General features: G+C 35.2%; 1 protein-coding gene across 1 annotated transcript in view; it reads left to right on the top strand.

The window, feature by feature from the left end:
- LOC120633444 (dynein heavy chain 10, axonemal) overlaps positions 1 to 14,281 on the top strand; it is an 87,457-nt gene that overhangs the window by 63,940 nt on the left and 9,236 nt on the right. Inside the window, exons 57-85 of the mRNA XM_039903652.1 lie at positions 192 to 362; positions 703 to 891; positions 1,125 to 1,254; positions 1,557 to 1,654; positions 2,073 to 2,198; positions 3,044 to 3,221; positions 4,422 to 4,552; positions 4,714 to 4,856; positions 5,013 to 5,105; positions 5,192 to 5,294; positions 5,498 to 5,695; positions 5,804 to 5,948; positions 6,031 to 6,248; positions 6,896 to 7,101; positions 7,308 to 7,826; positions 7,986 to 8,133; positions 8,242 to 8,377; positions 8,556 to 8,710; positions 9,007 to 9,225; positions 9,637 to 9,801; positions 10,336 to 10,444; positions 10,723 to 10,886; positions 11,203 to 11,298; positions 11,385 to 11,563; positions 12,132 to 12,291; positions 12,555 to 12,756; positions 12,998 to 13,140; positions 13,446 to 13,604; positions 13,890 to 14,061. Coding sequence (XP_039759586.1) covers positions 192 to 362; positions 703 to 891; positions 1,125 to 1,254; positions 1,557 to 1,654; positions 2,073 to 2,198; positions 3,044 to 3,221; positions 4,422 to 4,552; positions 4,714 to 4,856; positions 5,013 to 5,105; positions 5,192 to 5,294; positions 5,498 to 5,695; positions 5,804 to 5,948; positions 6,031 to 6,248; positions 6,896 to 7,101; positions 7,308 to 7,826; positions 7,986 to 8,133; positions 8,242 to 8,377; positions 8,556 to 8,710; positions 9,007 to 9,225; positions 9,637 to 9,801; positions 10,336 to 10,444; positions 10,723 to 10,886; positions 11,203 to 11,298; positions 11,385 to 11,563; positions 12,132 to 12,291; positions 12,555 to 12,756; positions 12,998 to 13,140; positions 13,446 to 13,604; positions 13,890 to 14,061 — 4,855 coding nt within the window. The remainder of the gene's footprint in view (positions 1 to 191; positions 363 to 702; positions 892 to 1,124; positions 1,255 to 1,556; positions 1,655 to 2,072; positions 2,199 to 3,043; positions 3,222 to 4,421; positions 4,553 to 4,713; positions 4,857 to 5,012; positions 5,106 to 5,191; positions 5,295 to 5,497; positions 5,696 to 5,803; positions 5,949 to 6,030; positions 6,249 to 6,895; positions 7,102 to 7,307; positions 7,827 to 7,985; positions 8,134 to 8,241; positions 8,378 to 8,555; positions 8,711 to 9,006; positions 9,226 to 9,636; positions 9,802 to 10,335; positions 10,445 to 10,722; positions 10,887 to 11,202; positions 11,299 to 11,384; positions 11,564 to 12,131; positions 12,292 to 12,554; positions 12,757 to 12,997; positions 13,141 to 13,445; positions 13,605 to 13,889; positions 14,062 to 14,281) is intronic.

The following is a 14,281-nucleotide window of genomic DNA, read 5'->3' as shown; positions in this document are numbered from 1 at the left end:
TGAGGAGTACGCGGACTTGTGATCTTTTAAGTTTCTTATACCACCTACATGTACAAACTGTTCCCAACTGGTGCACAAACAGCTTTAACGGTTTGATATTACATTCAAAAATTAATTTTGTCGTACAAAACCGTTAACCTAATATAAGTTGATTACTGGTCTGTCATGAACTACCTATTTAAATTTTCCAGGTGGATCCACGTTTCATTTCCATGTTCTCCGTGTATAATCTCCAGTTTCCGTCGGAAGTGACACTGAATCACATCTATAACTCCATACTAAAGGGACATTTCTCCATATTCCCCGATGAAATACAGGACATTGTTGACAAAGTTGTACAAATGACCCTGGACTTATATAAAGTAAGAGTTGGAATAATGGGACTTACAGATTTTTTATACTATTAATAATAATATGTCGTATACATATATGAAAGATAAATAGATAAAATATACAACATGAAAGAATCTAGTTAGGAAAACGTATGCAAGTGCAAAAGGTCAATAAGTAAGATAAAGAACGAGACACTTTTTTGATTTGAAATTTATTTTAAATCATATAAAAAAAATTGGACCATTTTAAGATTATTAAAGGGTCTATTTTCTCCACCAAACACTTAAAGAAATCTAACTGAATAAGAATTTCGTAATGTTTCTAAGGACCAGTAGGTAAGTGCTATTCAAACACATAATATAATTCCAGATTATCATCGTAGAATTGCCGCCAACGCCTGCCAAGTTCCACTACATCTTCAACCTCCGCGACCTATCGCGAGTAGCCGCGGGCATGTGTCTTACTCATCCCAACTTCTTCAGTGAGAAGCGTTCTATTGTCCGATGCTGGAGGAACGAGTTCACACGCGTCATATGCGATAGACTTATCAGTGTAGCGGTAAAAATCCTTATTTGTCCATCCAGAATAATAGTATATATTATAAATATTGTATACTGACTTAAATTACAATAATGACCGCAGATTAAGGTATGATATGCATCAGTATTATCGAATGATAAGCTTAATTAGATTAGCTTCTTAAACTTATGCCAATTTGAAACATCTTTGCTTAATTAGTGTTTGTTTTAATAAAATTGATTAGCAAAATAGTCCTTGTATTACCTGCATAGGACAATGAACTGATGAAACAGCATATCCAAGAACATGTTGTCAAATTCTTTCCGGAAGCAGAACCAGTAGTTCTAGAGGAAATCGTCGTCCCTGAAGAGGAAGCAAAAGTCGAAGAAGAAGAAGAGGATGGTAAGAGTCTTCTGGATGATAATAAAACGGAATGACACTATTGAATTAAATTACATAGTTTCCCGTGTAACTTTAACAATCAATGGAAAATGGGCCTTTTTTAGAAATGAAATATTTCGATTCTATAATAAAATAGATCATTCTGAAGATAGTTTATGTTCAACATTTATTAAAATTCTATGTTACTAACAGAGTAACGCTAATGAAAAAAACTTAATTATATAAGAAGATACAATCACAATACGAGATTTTTCTAGTAGAAATTGTTTAAAACGCATTTAATATTATTTTATGTGCAATAGAATTTATGACGAGCGACACGAAACCTACAAAAGCTGCTCCTATTGAAGAACAAGAACTGGAAGTGGAAGAAGAAGGAGAACCAGAACGAGAACTAACGGTGAAATTAATATATACTTAAACAAGCGTACAAAAATACATAAATCCTATTTGTTTTCTTAGCGAATGACACTAATATATCCCCCTCGAACTGAACGTAATACTAGCATAGGGTATGATAACAGTTCATGAGTTTCAAAAGATCACACAATAATAACCTTCGTAGTTTGACCTTACGAACAACCATTCTAAAAAAAATAAGTAAAAACTGTCAACAAGATTGTTCTATACAAAAAGATAGTTTAAGACTCCATAACTCGACTCTAATTGACCCATTTGTCAATCTGGTGGGAGTAGTAGACTACCTTTCAAACATCAGCAAAATAACATAGATTAGCCAAATTTAAATGCATTTTAATTAAGCATGAATATTTTATTTGTTCAAAAAGATTTCACTTACTACTGTGTTAACATCATAGCTAGAAGAGTACGTCCTCCGTGATCCACTGCTCTTTGGTGACTATCGAAATGCCCTTGATGAAGAAGAGATAAGGTACTATGAAGACTTGCTTGACTATGAAGCAGTTTACTTCCTGTTCCAAGAGGTATTTCAAATTGAATATATAGATAAAAGATTTAACAAATTCTTAATCATTGCTCTACATATTTTTAATTATCATTTTAATAAAATAGCTCAAACTGAGTTCAGCCGATGGAAGACATTGAGGAATTAATTGTGATAAACTTTATTGACATACGTACAATAGTATATTGTGCAACTAGTGCGACAAGTTGTCGATTGCCCACGAAAGCGAAGTTCATTCGCTTGAGTGGGTAATCGATGTCGCACTTGTTGCACATACTATTTTGTATTACTCATGCGGGGAAAGTAGTACGCTCGCTCTTGTGGTTGAAAAAGAACCGTTTGCCCATTTTAAAATTATTGTTTGAGTGCGACAAGTAAACTTGTCACACTCAAATTTTAAAATGGGCAAACGGTTCTTTTTCAACCGCAACAGCAAGCGTCAAGATACTACTTTCCCCGCATGAGTGATACAAAATATACTTTTTGAGCTTATTATTATCTAGAAACAAACAAATGGTAGACTATCAAGGTTGTAAATTTTAAACCAATAATTTTACTTAAGTGTTGAATTATTTCTCTGTAGAATACTAATTGTTTTCAAAAATACCTAATTTAACAACATACCATTCAAACTGTAGTTCAACAATAAAACTACAAAACCCAGACTAATGAAATGTGTATGTAATCTGTGACCTTTATCTCTTTTAAGGTTGTTAGTTCTTATTATATGTCTGACCTAAAGTTTTAGTTTAAAGTTTAAAATAGACGATAACAGAAACCAAACAATAATTATAAGTTTCCTTCCAAGATACGGAACCATAATTCGCAATGGTTAGTTTTTTTTAACCCTCCTAATATTTAAAGATACTAGACGAATTCAACGAGCGTTGTGGAAAAATGTCGGTGGTGCTTTTCGAAGACTGCCTCGAGCATTTGACCCGCACGCAGCGAATACTGCGCATGGACCGTGGCAACGCAATGATCATAGGCGTCGGTGGCTCGGGCAAGAAGTCCATCTGTCGCCTTGCTGCTTTTGCTGCTGGTAAGTACTATAATTTTCTTGTAATAATACTACTGCTTGCTTTGCTAAATTTGCTAAAATACTTTTTATTCAATGGATATTTAATTTTTTAACCTACCTACTCTATACACGTCTTCAAAAGATGCGTCTGAATATCGGCGTATTAATAGACAGATCTCGAAGTTGCAGACGAAAGACTTGCGACACTTTAACACTGAGAAAATTAAAGTCGCCATTGAGCGCAACAAAGGCTCGAAAGTGTTCGCAAGAGATCTGTCTATCGGACAGAGCCTGTTGACTCGCCTGAAGACTGACAATGGTAGTCTCATATCTTCTAAACCAGAGATCCTGAGTGAGGTTGAGAAATTCTATGGACAGTTATACACCTCAACACAAAAGCCTGTTGAAAGTTTGGCTAAAGACCCTAGAGCCAAATTGACCCGACACTTCACTGAAGATATCCCGGACGTCAGCCTTTACGAGATTATTATGGCTCTCAAACAACTTAAGAACAACAAGGCACCGGGTGATGACGGAATCACAGCAGAACTCCTGAAAGCGGGTGGAAAACCGATACTTAAAGTCCTTCAGCGGTTGTTCAATTCCGTCATTCATCAAGGCACAACGCCAGAGGCATGGCACAGGAGCGTGGTTGTTCTGTTCTTCAAAAAAGGTGATAATACCTTGCTGAAGAACTACAGACCTATCTCGCTGTTGAGCCATGTCTACAAGTTGTTTTCAAGAGTCATTACGAATCGTCTCGCGAATAGGTTCGACGACTTCCAGCCTCCTGAACAAGCCGGTTTAACAATGGGATAGAAGACAGGGCCCTAATTAGCATTCGAGTTAATTACAGTTGCAATTGGAGTTCCAACTAGACTTGATGTTTGTCGTCATTAGAATTAACCTCAACCTATATTCCATTCTAGTCCTGGCCTCCTTTAAGAGATAAAATAAGAGCCAAGGAACACAGAGCCCCTTTAATTTTGTATGAAGGTGTATTATATTAGAAGTCACAAAATGTATTTTATTGTATTTGTAAATGTAAGCCAGTGAGTGAGAAAAATTTAGGCAGAAGGCGCAAGCGGTCTAAAGAAGCAAAGTAAAAATACAACTAAGCGTAAGTCCGAACTTCTACGAATCTCCTCATATCTGATTTGATCACATAGAGATAGTACTTTATTATCAAGAACCTATAACTTTCTCTATTCATACGTGCAGGTTACGATATGTTCGAAATAACGGTCACTCGCAACTACAACGAAAATACATTTAAGGATGATATGAAAAAGTTGTACAATCAGCTGGGCGTTGAAGGAAAACCCAGCGTTTTCCTATTTACTGCTGCACAGGTATCACAACTTTAAATATTAATCTCAAAGTTATATATAAAATAAACTCATGAAAGTGTTAGATTATAAAATAAATTTAAAATTTTTCTCCCATATTCTGGTTTCGAGTAATATTTTTAAGTATCGTAAAAATCGTAAGTTTTGGTTGTCGCTTTCTTTAGATTCTAGAAGAAGGTTTTCTGGAGTTCATAAACAATATACTAATGATCGGTATGATACCCGCGTTGTTTGGTGACGACGAGAAGGAAGCCATTATCAACTCTATGCGAAATGAGAGCTCGGAGGCTGGATATGGTATTGGAAAGTAAGTCATTATATCAGTGTCATTAGAGGATCTTTGTTGTCCAAAGTCAAAAAAGATATAAAAACAACCGGATAAGTGCGAGTTGGGCTTGCACACGAAAAGTTCTGTACCAAAACCGATAAAAAACTGGTAGTCTAGTAACCTTATTGATTCCAGGGACGCGGTCTGGCACTACTTTTGCACCAAATGCGCTGATAACCTACACGTCGTTTTGTCCATGTCACCTAGTGGTGACATATTGAGAAACAGGTTTGATTAAATATTTCTGTACCTGCATTAACAATAATTAAACTTTCTATTTAGTTACAAAGGTAACTAAACTTTTGTTTCAATAGATGCCGCAGTTTTCCCGGGTTGGTAAATAATACGACCATCGATTGGCAATTTCCGTGGCCGAAACAAGCTCTACTCGCCGTAGCAAACGTTTTCCTGGCAGATGTACGTATTTTTATTGAGTAATAAATATCTATTTTTAAGGCTTATTTCTTGACAATACTTATATCAATTCAAAATGTCGTAATTCCTAAGCACATTTATATAGATACACTTCTGGATGCCTATTTAGGAGTTCCTTTTCATTGTGCGAATCTAGAAACTAATTCACTGTTATTTTGGTTAAAGCTTTACTTTTTTATGTATAGGTACAAAAAATACCAGATGAGTTCCGTTCTATCATAGTTGAGCATGTAGTGCATGTACACATGTCTGTAGCACATTACTCTATGGAGTTCCTTCTTCGCCTACGACGCAACAACTACGTGACGCCAAAGCACTACATGGACTTCCTTACCAACTACATTTCATTACTGAACGAAAAGGATGCCTTTATTGTAGCACAGGTGACGTTATGTAATATTTATTAACTATGATTTAAAACATTGTTATCCTATAAATGCATGGACTCTACAATGTAAGGAAAAATACAATTTTCTCTTCTAACTTCTTAGTGCGAACGTTTGATTGGTGGACTAGCAAAGATCGAAGAAGCTAATGTCCAATTGGAGGATCTAAATGCAAAGTTAGCTGTACAAAAAGTTATAGTTGCAGAACAAACAAAAGAATGCGAAATTTTGCTTAAAGAAATTTCCACAGGTAATCATAAATAGAGATAACTTGAAAAAGTTCTGTGTACCACACATATAAGTTAAAAATAATGTATTTTTTTAAATTTCAGCTACGGAAGCAGCGACTGCTAAGCAAACTGTTGCAGCAATAAAAAGTGTTGAAATAACAGAGCAGAGTAAGGTAATAGCAGTAGAAAAAACTGACGCCGAAGAAGCATTATCTGCAGCATTACCAGCACTTGAAGCTGCCAGACTTGCGCTTTCAGATTTAGATAAGAACGACATTACCGAAATTAGGTCTTTTGCCACTCCACCCGAGGCTGTGCAGGTAAGAAAATATTTGCATATCAAGTAATAAATGTTTGCATTACAAGTATCAAAAAAGGGGAAAAGAACTTATTAATTCATTGTAGTCTTGTAGCCTTCAAATTAAAATTGCTTATGCAGGTGCAATAAATTTACAGAGTTCAAATCTTCTGCATCTTTAACATAATAGCAGGGCTAATTTCAGCGTAGCTCTTTTAATTTCTCCACGCCATCCCTTTTCTTTGCTATTTCTTTGTTATTTGTTATTTATCCTTAAATATTTTTCACCTGACCCACTCATTATGTTCTTGGTCTTACTTAACCTCGCCATCGCCCCGCCTTAATGTTATTACAATCAGTCCTAAATTGTATTATTATCATTGATTTATTGTTCATTAAAAGATGACCTTTTCATTATTCTACATCTTTTTCTAGTATCTTCTTATTTCTTTACATACTCTTCTCAATACGCACATTCGTAATCGTAAGTTTGGTTTCCATTTTCTTCTTCTTTTAAACCAACACCAAATCTCGAATGTTTATAATAGCTGTTTTTCAAATCAAGTTCTAGGTGTAAAATTAGAAATAACAATTATTTCTCAATATATTCGTATTTAAGGACTGTATTTAACATTCAAAGTTAAATTGTTTATAAAACAATGTTTCTAGGTTGTGTGTGAATGCGTGGTAATTATTCGAGGTATAAAAGATGTAAGTTGGAAAGGCGCTAAAGGAATGATGGCAGACCCAAACTTTTTAAGAAACTTGCAAGAAATGAATTGCGACCTTATCACACAAGCTCAAGTAAAGGCAGTAAAGGCACACATGAAAAAAAGCAAAAAACTTGACACCATGCAACAAATCAGTAAAGCCGGGTAAAAGATGCATGATAATTTATAAATTTTACTATTTTGTAAGAACCAATCGTTATTTGCAACTGTTAACAGACTTGCTTACTGATGGCTTTTTGTAACTTATAACGTGAATATGTTTAAACCTTAACACCTGTTAAAAGTGGTTTATTTAAATCACTTCACTATTTATATTATATTATTAATTATTTATATTTTATTTAATCTAGATATGGTCTTTTAAAATTCGTAACTGCTGTACTAGGCTACTGCGCAGTGTACAAAGAAGTAAAACCTAAAAAAGACAAAGTTGAGGCTCTAGAAAAAGAGTACACTGAAGCATGCAATTATTTAGAATCTCTTAATAGAGAAATCAATCGTTTACAAAAGACCTTAGACGGACTCAATAATCGATATGACACTGCTATGTTAAGAAGACAGGAACTCCAAGAAGAGACTGATATCATGATGCGAAGATTAGTAGCAGCTGACAAACTCATGTCTGGTTTGTCTAGTGAACAGAAACGTTGGACAATAGATTTAGCCGCATTATACGTTGAACAGTCTCGTTTGATTGGCAACTGTTTGCTATCATCATCGTTTTTGAGCTACACCGGACCATTCTCGTTTTCATTCCGACAAACGATGTTGTATGAGGACTGGATGGGAGATGTTCTTGAAAAGGGAATTCCTCTAACGACACCGTATACTGTTGAAAGAAATTTGACGAATGAAGTTGAAATTAGTGGGTATGTTTTTAAACCCTACATTATATTTTAAATATTTTTGCTCATTAGTAGAAAGTTTTGGAATTTATCAAATTGGCTGAAAACGTTTCGTGATTAATACTTTTTAATATGTTACCTTAGTTTAATGAAATGTTAAATAATGTTCTGCTCTGGTTTTAGTTGGAATTCCGAAGGACTACCCCCAGATGAGCTTTCAGTACAGAATGGAATTCTCACAGTTAGAGCATCGCGTTTTCCGCTTTGCATTGACCCGCAGACACAAGCTCTCAACTGGATTAAAAAGAAGGAAGCTAAGAACAACCTTAAGGTACGTAACATAACAACCTTAAGGTACGTAACATAACTATGCTATTTTAAGGAAGATATCAACTATAACCTATATTGAAAAATAAACAAGCACCATTTGAATTTTTAGGTACTGTCTTTCAACGATCCGCAATTTCTACGACATTTAGAAATGGCTATTAAATATGGCATGCCAGTGTTATTTCAAGACGTTAACGAGTACATTGATCCTGTAGTCGATAACGTATTGGAGAAAAATATTAAAGGTAACCATAAATTTTGTTATTGATTTTATTAAATAGAATACAAAGTACATCTGTTATATCCGTTTCTGTAAATGCCCGATTTCTGGAATGTCATGTTTCCCAAAATAAAGAAAAAAACATGACGTATTTTTTTTTTCCTAATTGTATACTTGCGATTTTATCAAACTGGACATTTCAGTTGAAAGCGGTCGTACATTTGTCATGTTGGGTAGTAATGAAGTGGACTACGATCCACATTTCCGCATGTATCTAACAACGAAGCTCGCCAACCCGCAGTTCAATCCAGCAGCCTATGCCAAAGCTGTTGTCATAAACTATACGGTCACCGTACAGGTAATAAATCATTCCTACTATACAATTCACTTATCACAATCTTAATTTATAAGTTGTATCCAATCGATTTAATAAAAGTGCAAAAAATATACAAAAAAATATTTAAAAAAAGATGGGCGTGTGCATAAAACTTATACAAGTTTAGCTTCGACCTGTAGGGACATCCATAATTCTGCCATAGTCTTGTGTCGCTTTCAACCTGCATACCTGCAACTGCAACCTGCATACCAACAAATACAATAAATATATAGGTTTATCTACCCGTTCCTTATTAATATAAAATTTGTTTTGATTAGGGCTTAGAGGACCAGCTACTAAGCGTAGTGGTGCGGTCAGAACGATCTGACCTTGAAGAACAACGTGAAAGTCTAATCATTGAGACAAGTGCTAACAAGAGTCTCCTCTCAGGATTGGAAGATTCCTTGCTAAGAGAGTTAGCAACATCTACGGGCAACATGTTAGATAATGTAGAACTCGTTAATACGTTGGAGAATACTAAATCTAAAGCCGCTGAAGTAAGTCGATAAGATTTACTTAAATATTTATTACCTAAATTACAAAACCGCCTTAATGGTAGTTACCCATATCGTAGATTTGTAATTAAAGACTATTAAAGACATAATTAAAGATATTATAATATACAACAAGCTAAATAAGCTAATAAACTTATATAAATTGCTGAAATCTGTAGAGCTTTTTAAAATGTTTGAAAAGATTGCCGCAGAGATGTAGGTTAAAATCCTGCCGGTTCTGAAATTATACTTTGCTTTTTAAATGTTTATATTTGACCTAACAATATGTTATATAAGAAGTTTGATTATTTTATATGATAGAAGTGAGGAAGTATTAGCGTGAATAAAATTGTATCTAAATGTAACAAATCAATTTAAAATTTTGAGTATCTGTGACTTTTATATTATTCACAGGTAATGGAGAAGCTTGAGCTGGCTGAAGCAACAACGAAAGACATAGAGATACTTCGAGATGGTTACAGGCCCGTTGCTAAACGCGGCTCCATCCTTTTCTTTGTTCTATCGGACATGGCAAGCGTTAATTCGATGTACCAGTATTCACTGTCTTCTTACCTTGATGTAAATATTGTGTGATTATCTTTTACTTAGCACACTTCTTTGTTATATGTATTTCAGTGAAAAAAGAGGTGAGCATTTTACTCTACAGCTTACGTTGTATTCTTATCCGACCGGATCTGACCAATACATCCACGATATAATAAGTTTCGCTATTAGTTTAACCTGACTTGATGTTACTTAATAACGTAACAGTTCTTCAGTAATTGAGGCTAAATAAGTTTAGAATTAATGCATCCACGACAGACACCTCTCGGGATCCAACGGGCACAGTAGCAGCTCAGCGTGTATACTCACGTCATACATCCGATCGAGAGGTGGTCTAATACCCCGTCGCATCGTAAATATAGATGATTGAGCATAAGGAATACTATGATAAAGTGGGCAATTGACCGAATTATTCATACCAAAGAGAAGCCAATGTTGATGTTATCATCTTTTGCTTATGTTTCTGCTTAATTAAGAATTATCAAAATAGGTTCCTTGCAGGTACATCAGCATTCACGGTCATATTCTCATATATTTCTTTGTTTTCAGGTATTTTCATTTTCTTTGCGTAAGGCTATGCCGAACGTAATACTTTCAAAACGATTGAGAAACATAATTGATATGCTTACCAAGAACGTATATGATTACGGATGCACAGGTAGCGTTTATAAATAATAATTGCCTTATTTATTTTAAGAAAGTGAAAGTTTACGAAGACGTAAAGTAGAATATTTTTAATAACCAACCAAGCTGGTATTTAATAATATCGTCACGCTTGCACAAATTGGTCGATCTTTATTTATTTTTAAAGTGATTTTAGAATTCGTTCATTTGTAATTCAGTGCAACGTTTAATGAAAGCAAACTTGGAAAAAATTTCCATCACATACCATTCTTAACTCATTTTATTCATTATTGCCTTTATTTCATCTCACAGGTATATTCGAGAGGCACAAGTTGCTGTTTTCATTCCAAATGGATATAAAGCTCGAGCAAAGCGAAGGTAACGTAACGCAAATGCAGCTGGACTTCTTCATCAAAGGCAATATCTCATTAGAGAAGGCTGCAAGGGCTTGTCCAGCTACGTGGCTACCCTCACAGGTTTTTATATACTTCACTGATTCATTAATAATTTTATGACTTTTATCCCATAACATATTTCCTAGTCAAGTTCTGGGTTAATGCATCAAAAAGATAATAAAGTAACACGTGTTTTGTGCAAGTTTTATACAAAGACTTGGATATACTCGTACTTTAATGTGTGAGTAGGAAATACACAGAGAGCTGAACGATCGGCGTTCCTCGAGGCAAATGAAGCGATGTTAATGATTACCATAATAATAAATTTGAGAGCTTCATATGTAGAAAAAGAGATAGTGTAGAAGTATTTTCTAATATAATTACTGGACTGCGACAGGGATGGCAAGATATCGTAAAATTGAGTGCTGACTTCCCAGAATCCTTCGCCGATTTAGTCGACGATATCACCCGAAATCTGGACGATTGGCAAGAGGTACATATTATGTATAAAAAAAAATAACAAATCGTAGCTATTTCAGCAAATTTCAATCGTTATAATTATTTGAAAATCCTCTACAGTGGTTTGACAGCGATAATCCAGAATCAGCAGATATTCCAAATGGATATCGCGATAAAATTAACCCATTCGAAATTCTGATGCTGCTCCGCTGTTTCCGCGTGGATCGCATTTACCGAGCGTTGACAGATTATATAACTGTTACAATGGGAGTGGATTACATTACGCCGCCTGTCATCAGGTATGTCCAGAGTCGTGTCCAGGGAGTTCCAAATTCAGTTATAAACGATAACTTACCAAGCTTAAGTGTGTTGGTATTTTTTTGATCTACCGTACGGCTGCCGGGCCAAACTTGTGGCAAAGGAAAAACTCCGCCTAGTGCCCCGAACTTGCGTCTCGGGTATAGGTTTAGGTCCTTATCCTTATGACGCACGTTAACCCTGACCTTCACTGCTCGTGCTGGTCTAACTGCATGCCCAAATTTAATAGGAAACTTTTAAGACAGCTTCACTAACTCTAAAAATTCTAAATTGGAACTTACTGCAGTTCTCACATAGCCAAGGAATTTTAGTAGACTAGAGAGATTTCACTTGTACACTTCACGCTACTACTTCCTCACTTCTATAAGATCATTTGTTTCAAAAGTATAAAAATTCTTTAGGAACCTTTTCTACATTGGGTTTACAATACAAAGGGCATGTTAATAAGTAATAAAAAAAAAACGTAGATTTTCGGTAAAATGGGATTACGATAAAAAAAATATTGAACTACTTTTAAATCAATAATTATGTTTAACTTTATTTCCTCAGTCTCGATATGATATACGAACAAACTACACCTTACACTCCAGTGGTCTTTATACTAAGTCCTGGGTCCGATCCCACCGCTGATCTCATGAAGCTAGCTGATAAATGCGGATTTGGTGGTGGTAAATTTAAATACCTTTCTCTTGGTCAAGGACAAGAAGGGGTAAGTAACGTTTTTAAGATTCCCTATTTCGTTTAAGTCAAGTGTTAAATTCCTGGGCTCTTGTTCCCTATTCATTTAATACCTTAACATCTTCAATTTGTAAAACAGAACTTATAATTTCTTGTACAGTCACATAACTAATATAATGAGTAGTCTCTCATTGAGCCTGTGCTATACGCTTATTTTCCTAGTAAATATATTTTTAATCATCGTAAGATTACTGTTATAATCGAATGTGCTATGTATTTACTTTGTATTTCTAGGCTGCACTTGCTTTACTAGAAGGTGCGATCTCTCACGGACAGTGGTTAATCTTGCAAAATTGTCACCTGCTAGTATCATTTTTACGTGAACTAGAGAAGCAACTTGAATTGATGGAAAAACCACACCCGGAATATCGCCTTTGGCTCACTACAGATCCTACACCTACATTCCCTATCGGCATACTCCAGCGATCACTTAAGGGTATGTAATGAGTGGAAATTTTAACCAGCTTCTTTAGACGGAAGAAAATAACTATAAGCTTACACGACCAATGTTAGAGAACGAGAGAAAATTCTGCCTTTTGAACGAGAAAAGTGGTTTATTTTTATGACAACAGCAGCTCTCGAGTTAATAAATTTCTAGCGATGATGCTATTATGGCGTTCTTTTTATTAACGGTTAAAACTAATCAAATAGAAGATTATAAATAATATTTTTTCTAGTGGTGACCGAACCGCCGAATGGCTTGAAACTAAACTTACGCAACACGTATTTCAAGATGCGTGCGCATGCGCTAGACGAATGTGTGCATCCACAATTTAAAAAGCTTGTTTACGTGCTAGCATTTTTTCACGCTGTTGTACAGGTAAGTTGAAGTAAATTGATAACTGAAAATTCCAGAAAAAGGTCCAAAATAGTAGTCTTTTAAGTTTTTTTTTAACATTCCTGGAGATATTTAACATTCCTGTACGCATAATTATAAATATATCTGTGCATCTCATATCTCTGCAATCTTTAGCGCATATTGGGTCGCGTATCTCCTTAGACGGCACCAGTGCGTTATCAGCTTGATTCCAAGCCAGTAGAGGTTTAGCAGGGTTCACCAAACGATTTGCTAGATTTTACTTCTGAGAAGATTTCTGTGTTCAATTCTCTATTCGTTATCTGCAGGAACGCCGCAAATATGACAAGATAGGCTGGAATATATCATATGACTTCAGCGAGTCAGACTTTGTCGTTTGCATGCAAATCTTACAGTGCTACCTCGACAGGTGTTACTCCGCGAAAGGCCCTGTACCGTGGTCCACGCTTAAATACTTGTTTGGTGAGGTAAATAATTTTTTTTTCGATTTTTAAATATTAAAACATTGAGCGTTACTTAAAAATAACAACATAATATCATCTTCAATATTAACATCACTTCAAGCGATTGACGTCCACTGCTAGGTGTAGGTTTTTGTGGGAAGTTCCAAATTCCACGGTCCTTGCCCGCTTGTGTCCTAGCGACTCGTTTGATGTCCTAACCTTGGAACCAAACACCTTGGGGCTCTAACGTCCATCGGTTCTCCGAGCTATGTACCATCATAAAAGTCACACAAATCATAATTGTTAAAGGTAATGTACGGCGGTCGAGTTATTGACGATTTCGACAGACGAGTAGTCAAAACATACATGGACGAGTACTTGGGCGAATTTCTATTTGACAAATTCCAGCCTTTCCACTTCTACAAAGACTCCGTATTTGATTACGTCATGCCACCTGATGGGGAACGTGAAGAATATGTTGGTAAGGAAAATTCATAAAATTATATCAATTTATTTTGGTCAACAATAGTGCTGCAGCTATAAAAACAAAACGACATTAACAATAGATTTATATATATATATATATATATATTATATATATATAAAGGTACTATAATGGCTATATTTCTAAATAAAAAAAGTTGGACAGATTCGGTTGATTTAATAAACTCTCCCTTATCATGTTTCTGCTACTTTATTTT

This window comes from Pararge aegeria, chromosome 21, assembly GCF_905163445.1.
Source record: "Pararge aegeria chromosome 21, ilParAegt1.1, whole genome shotgun sequence".
Taxonomy (NCBI): Eukaryota; Metazoa; Arthropoda; class Insecta; order Lepidoptera; family Nymphalidae; genus Pararge; species Pararge aegeria.
This window is presented reverse-complemented; position numbering and strand designations above follow the sequence as displayed.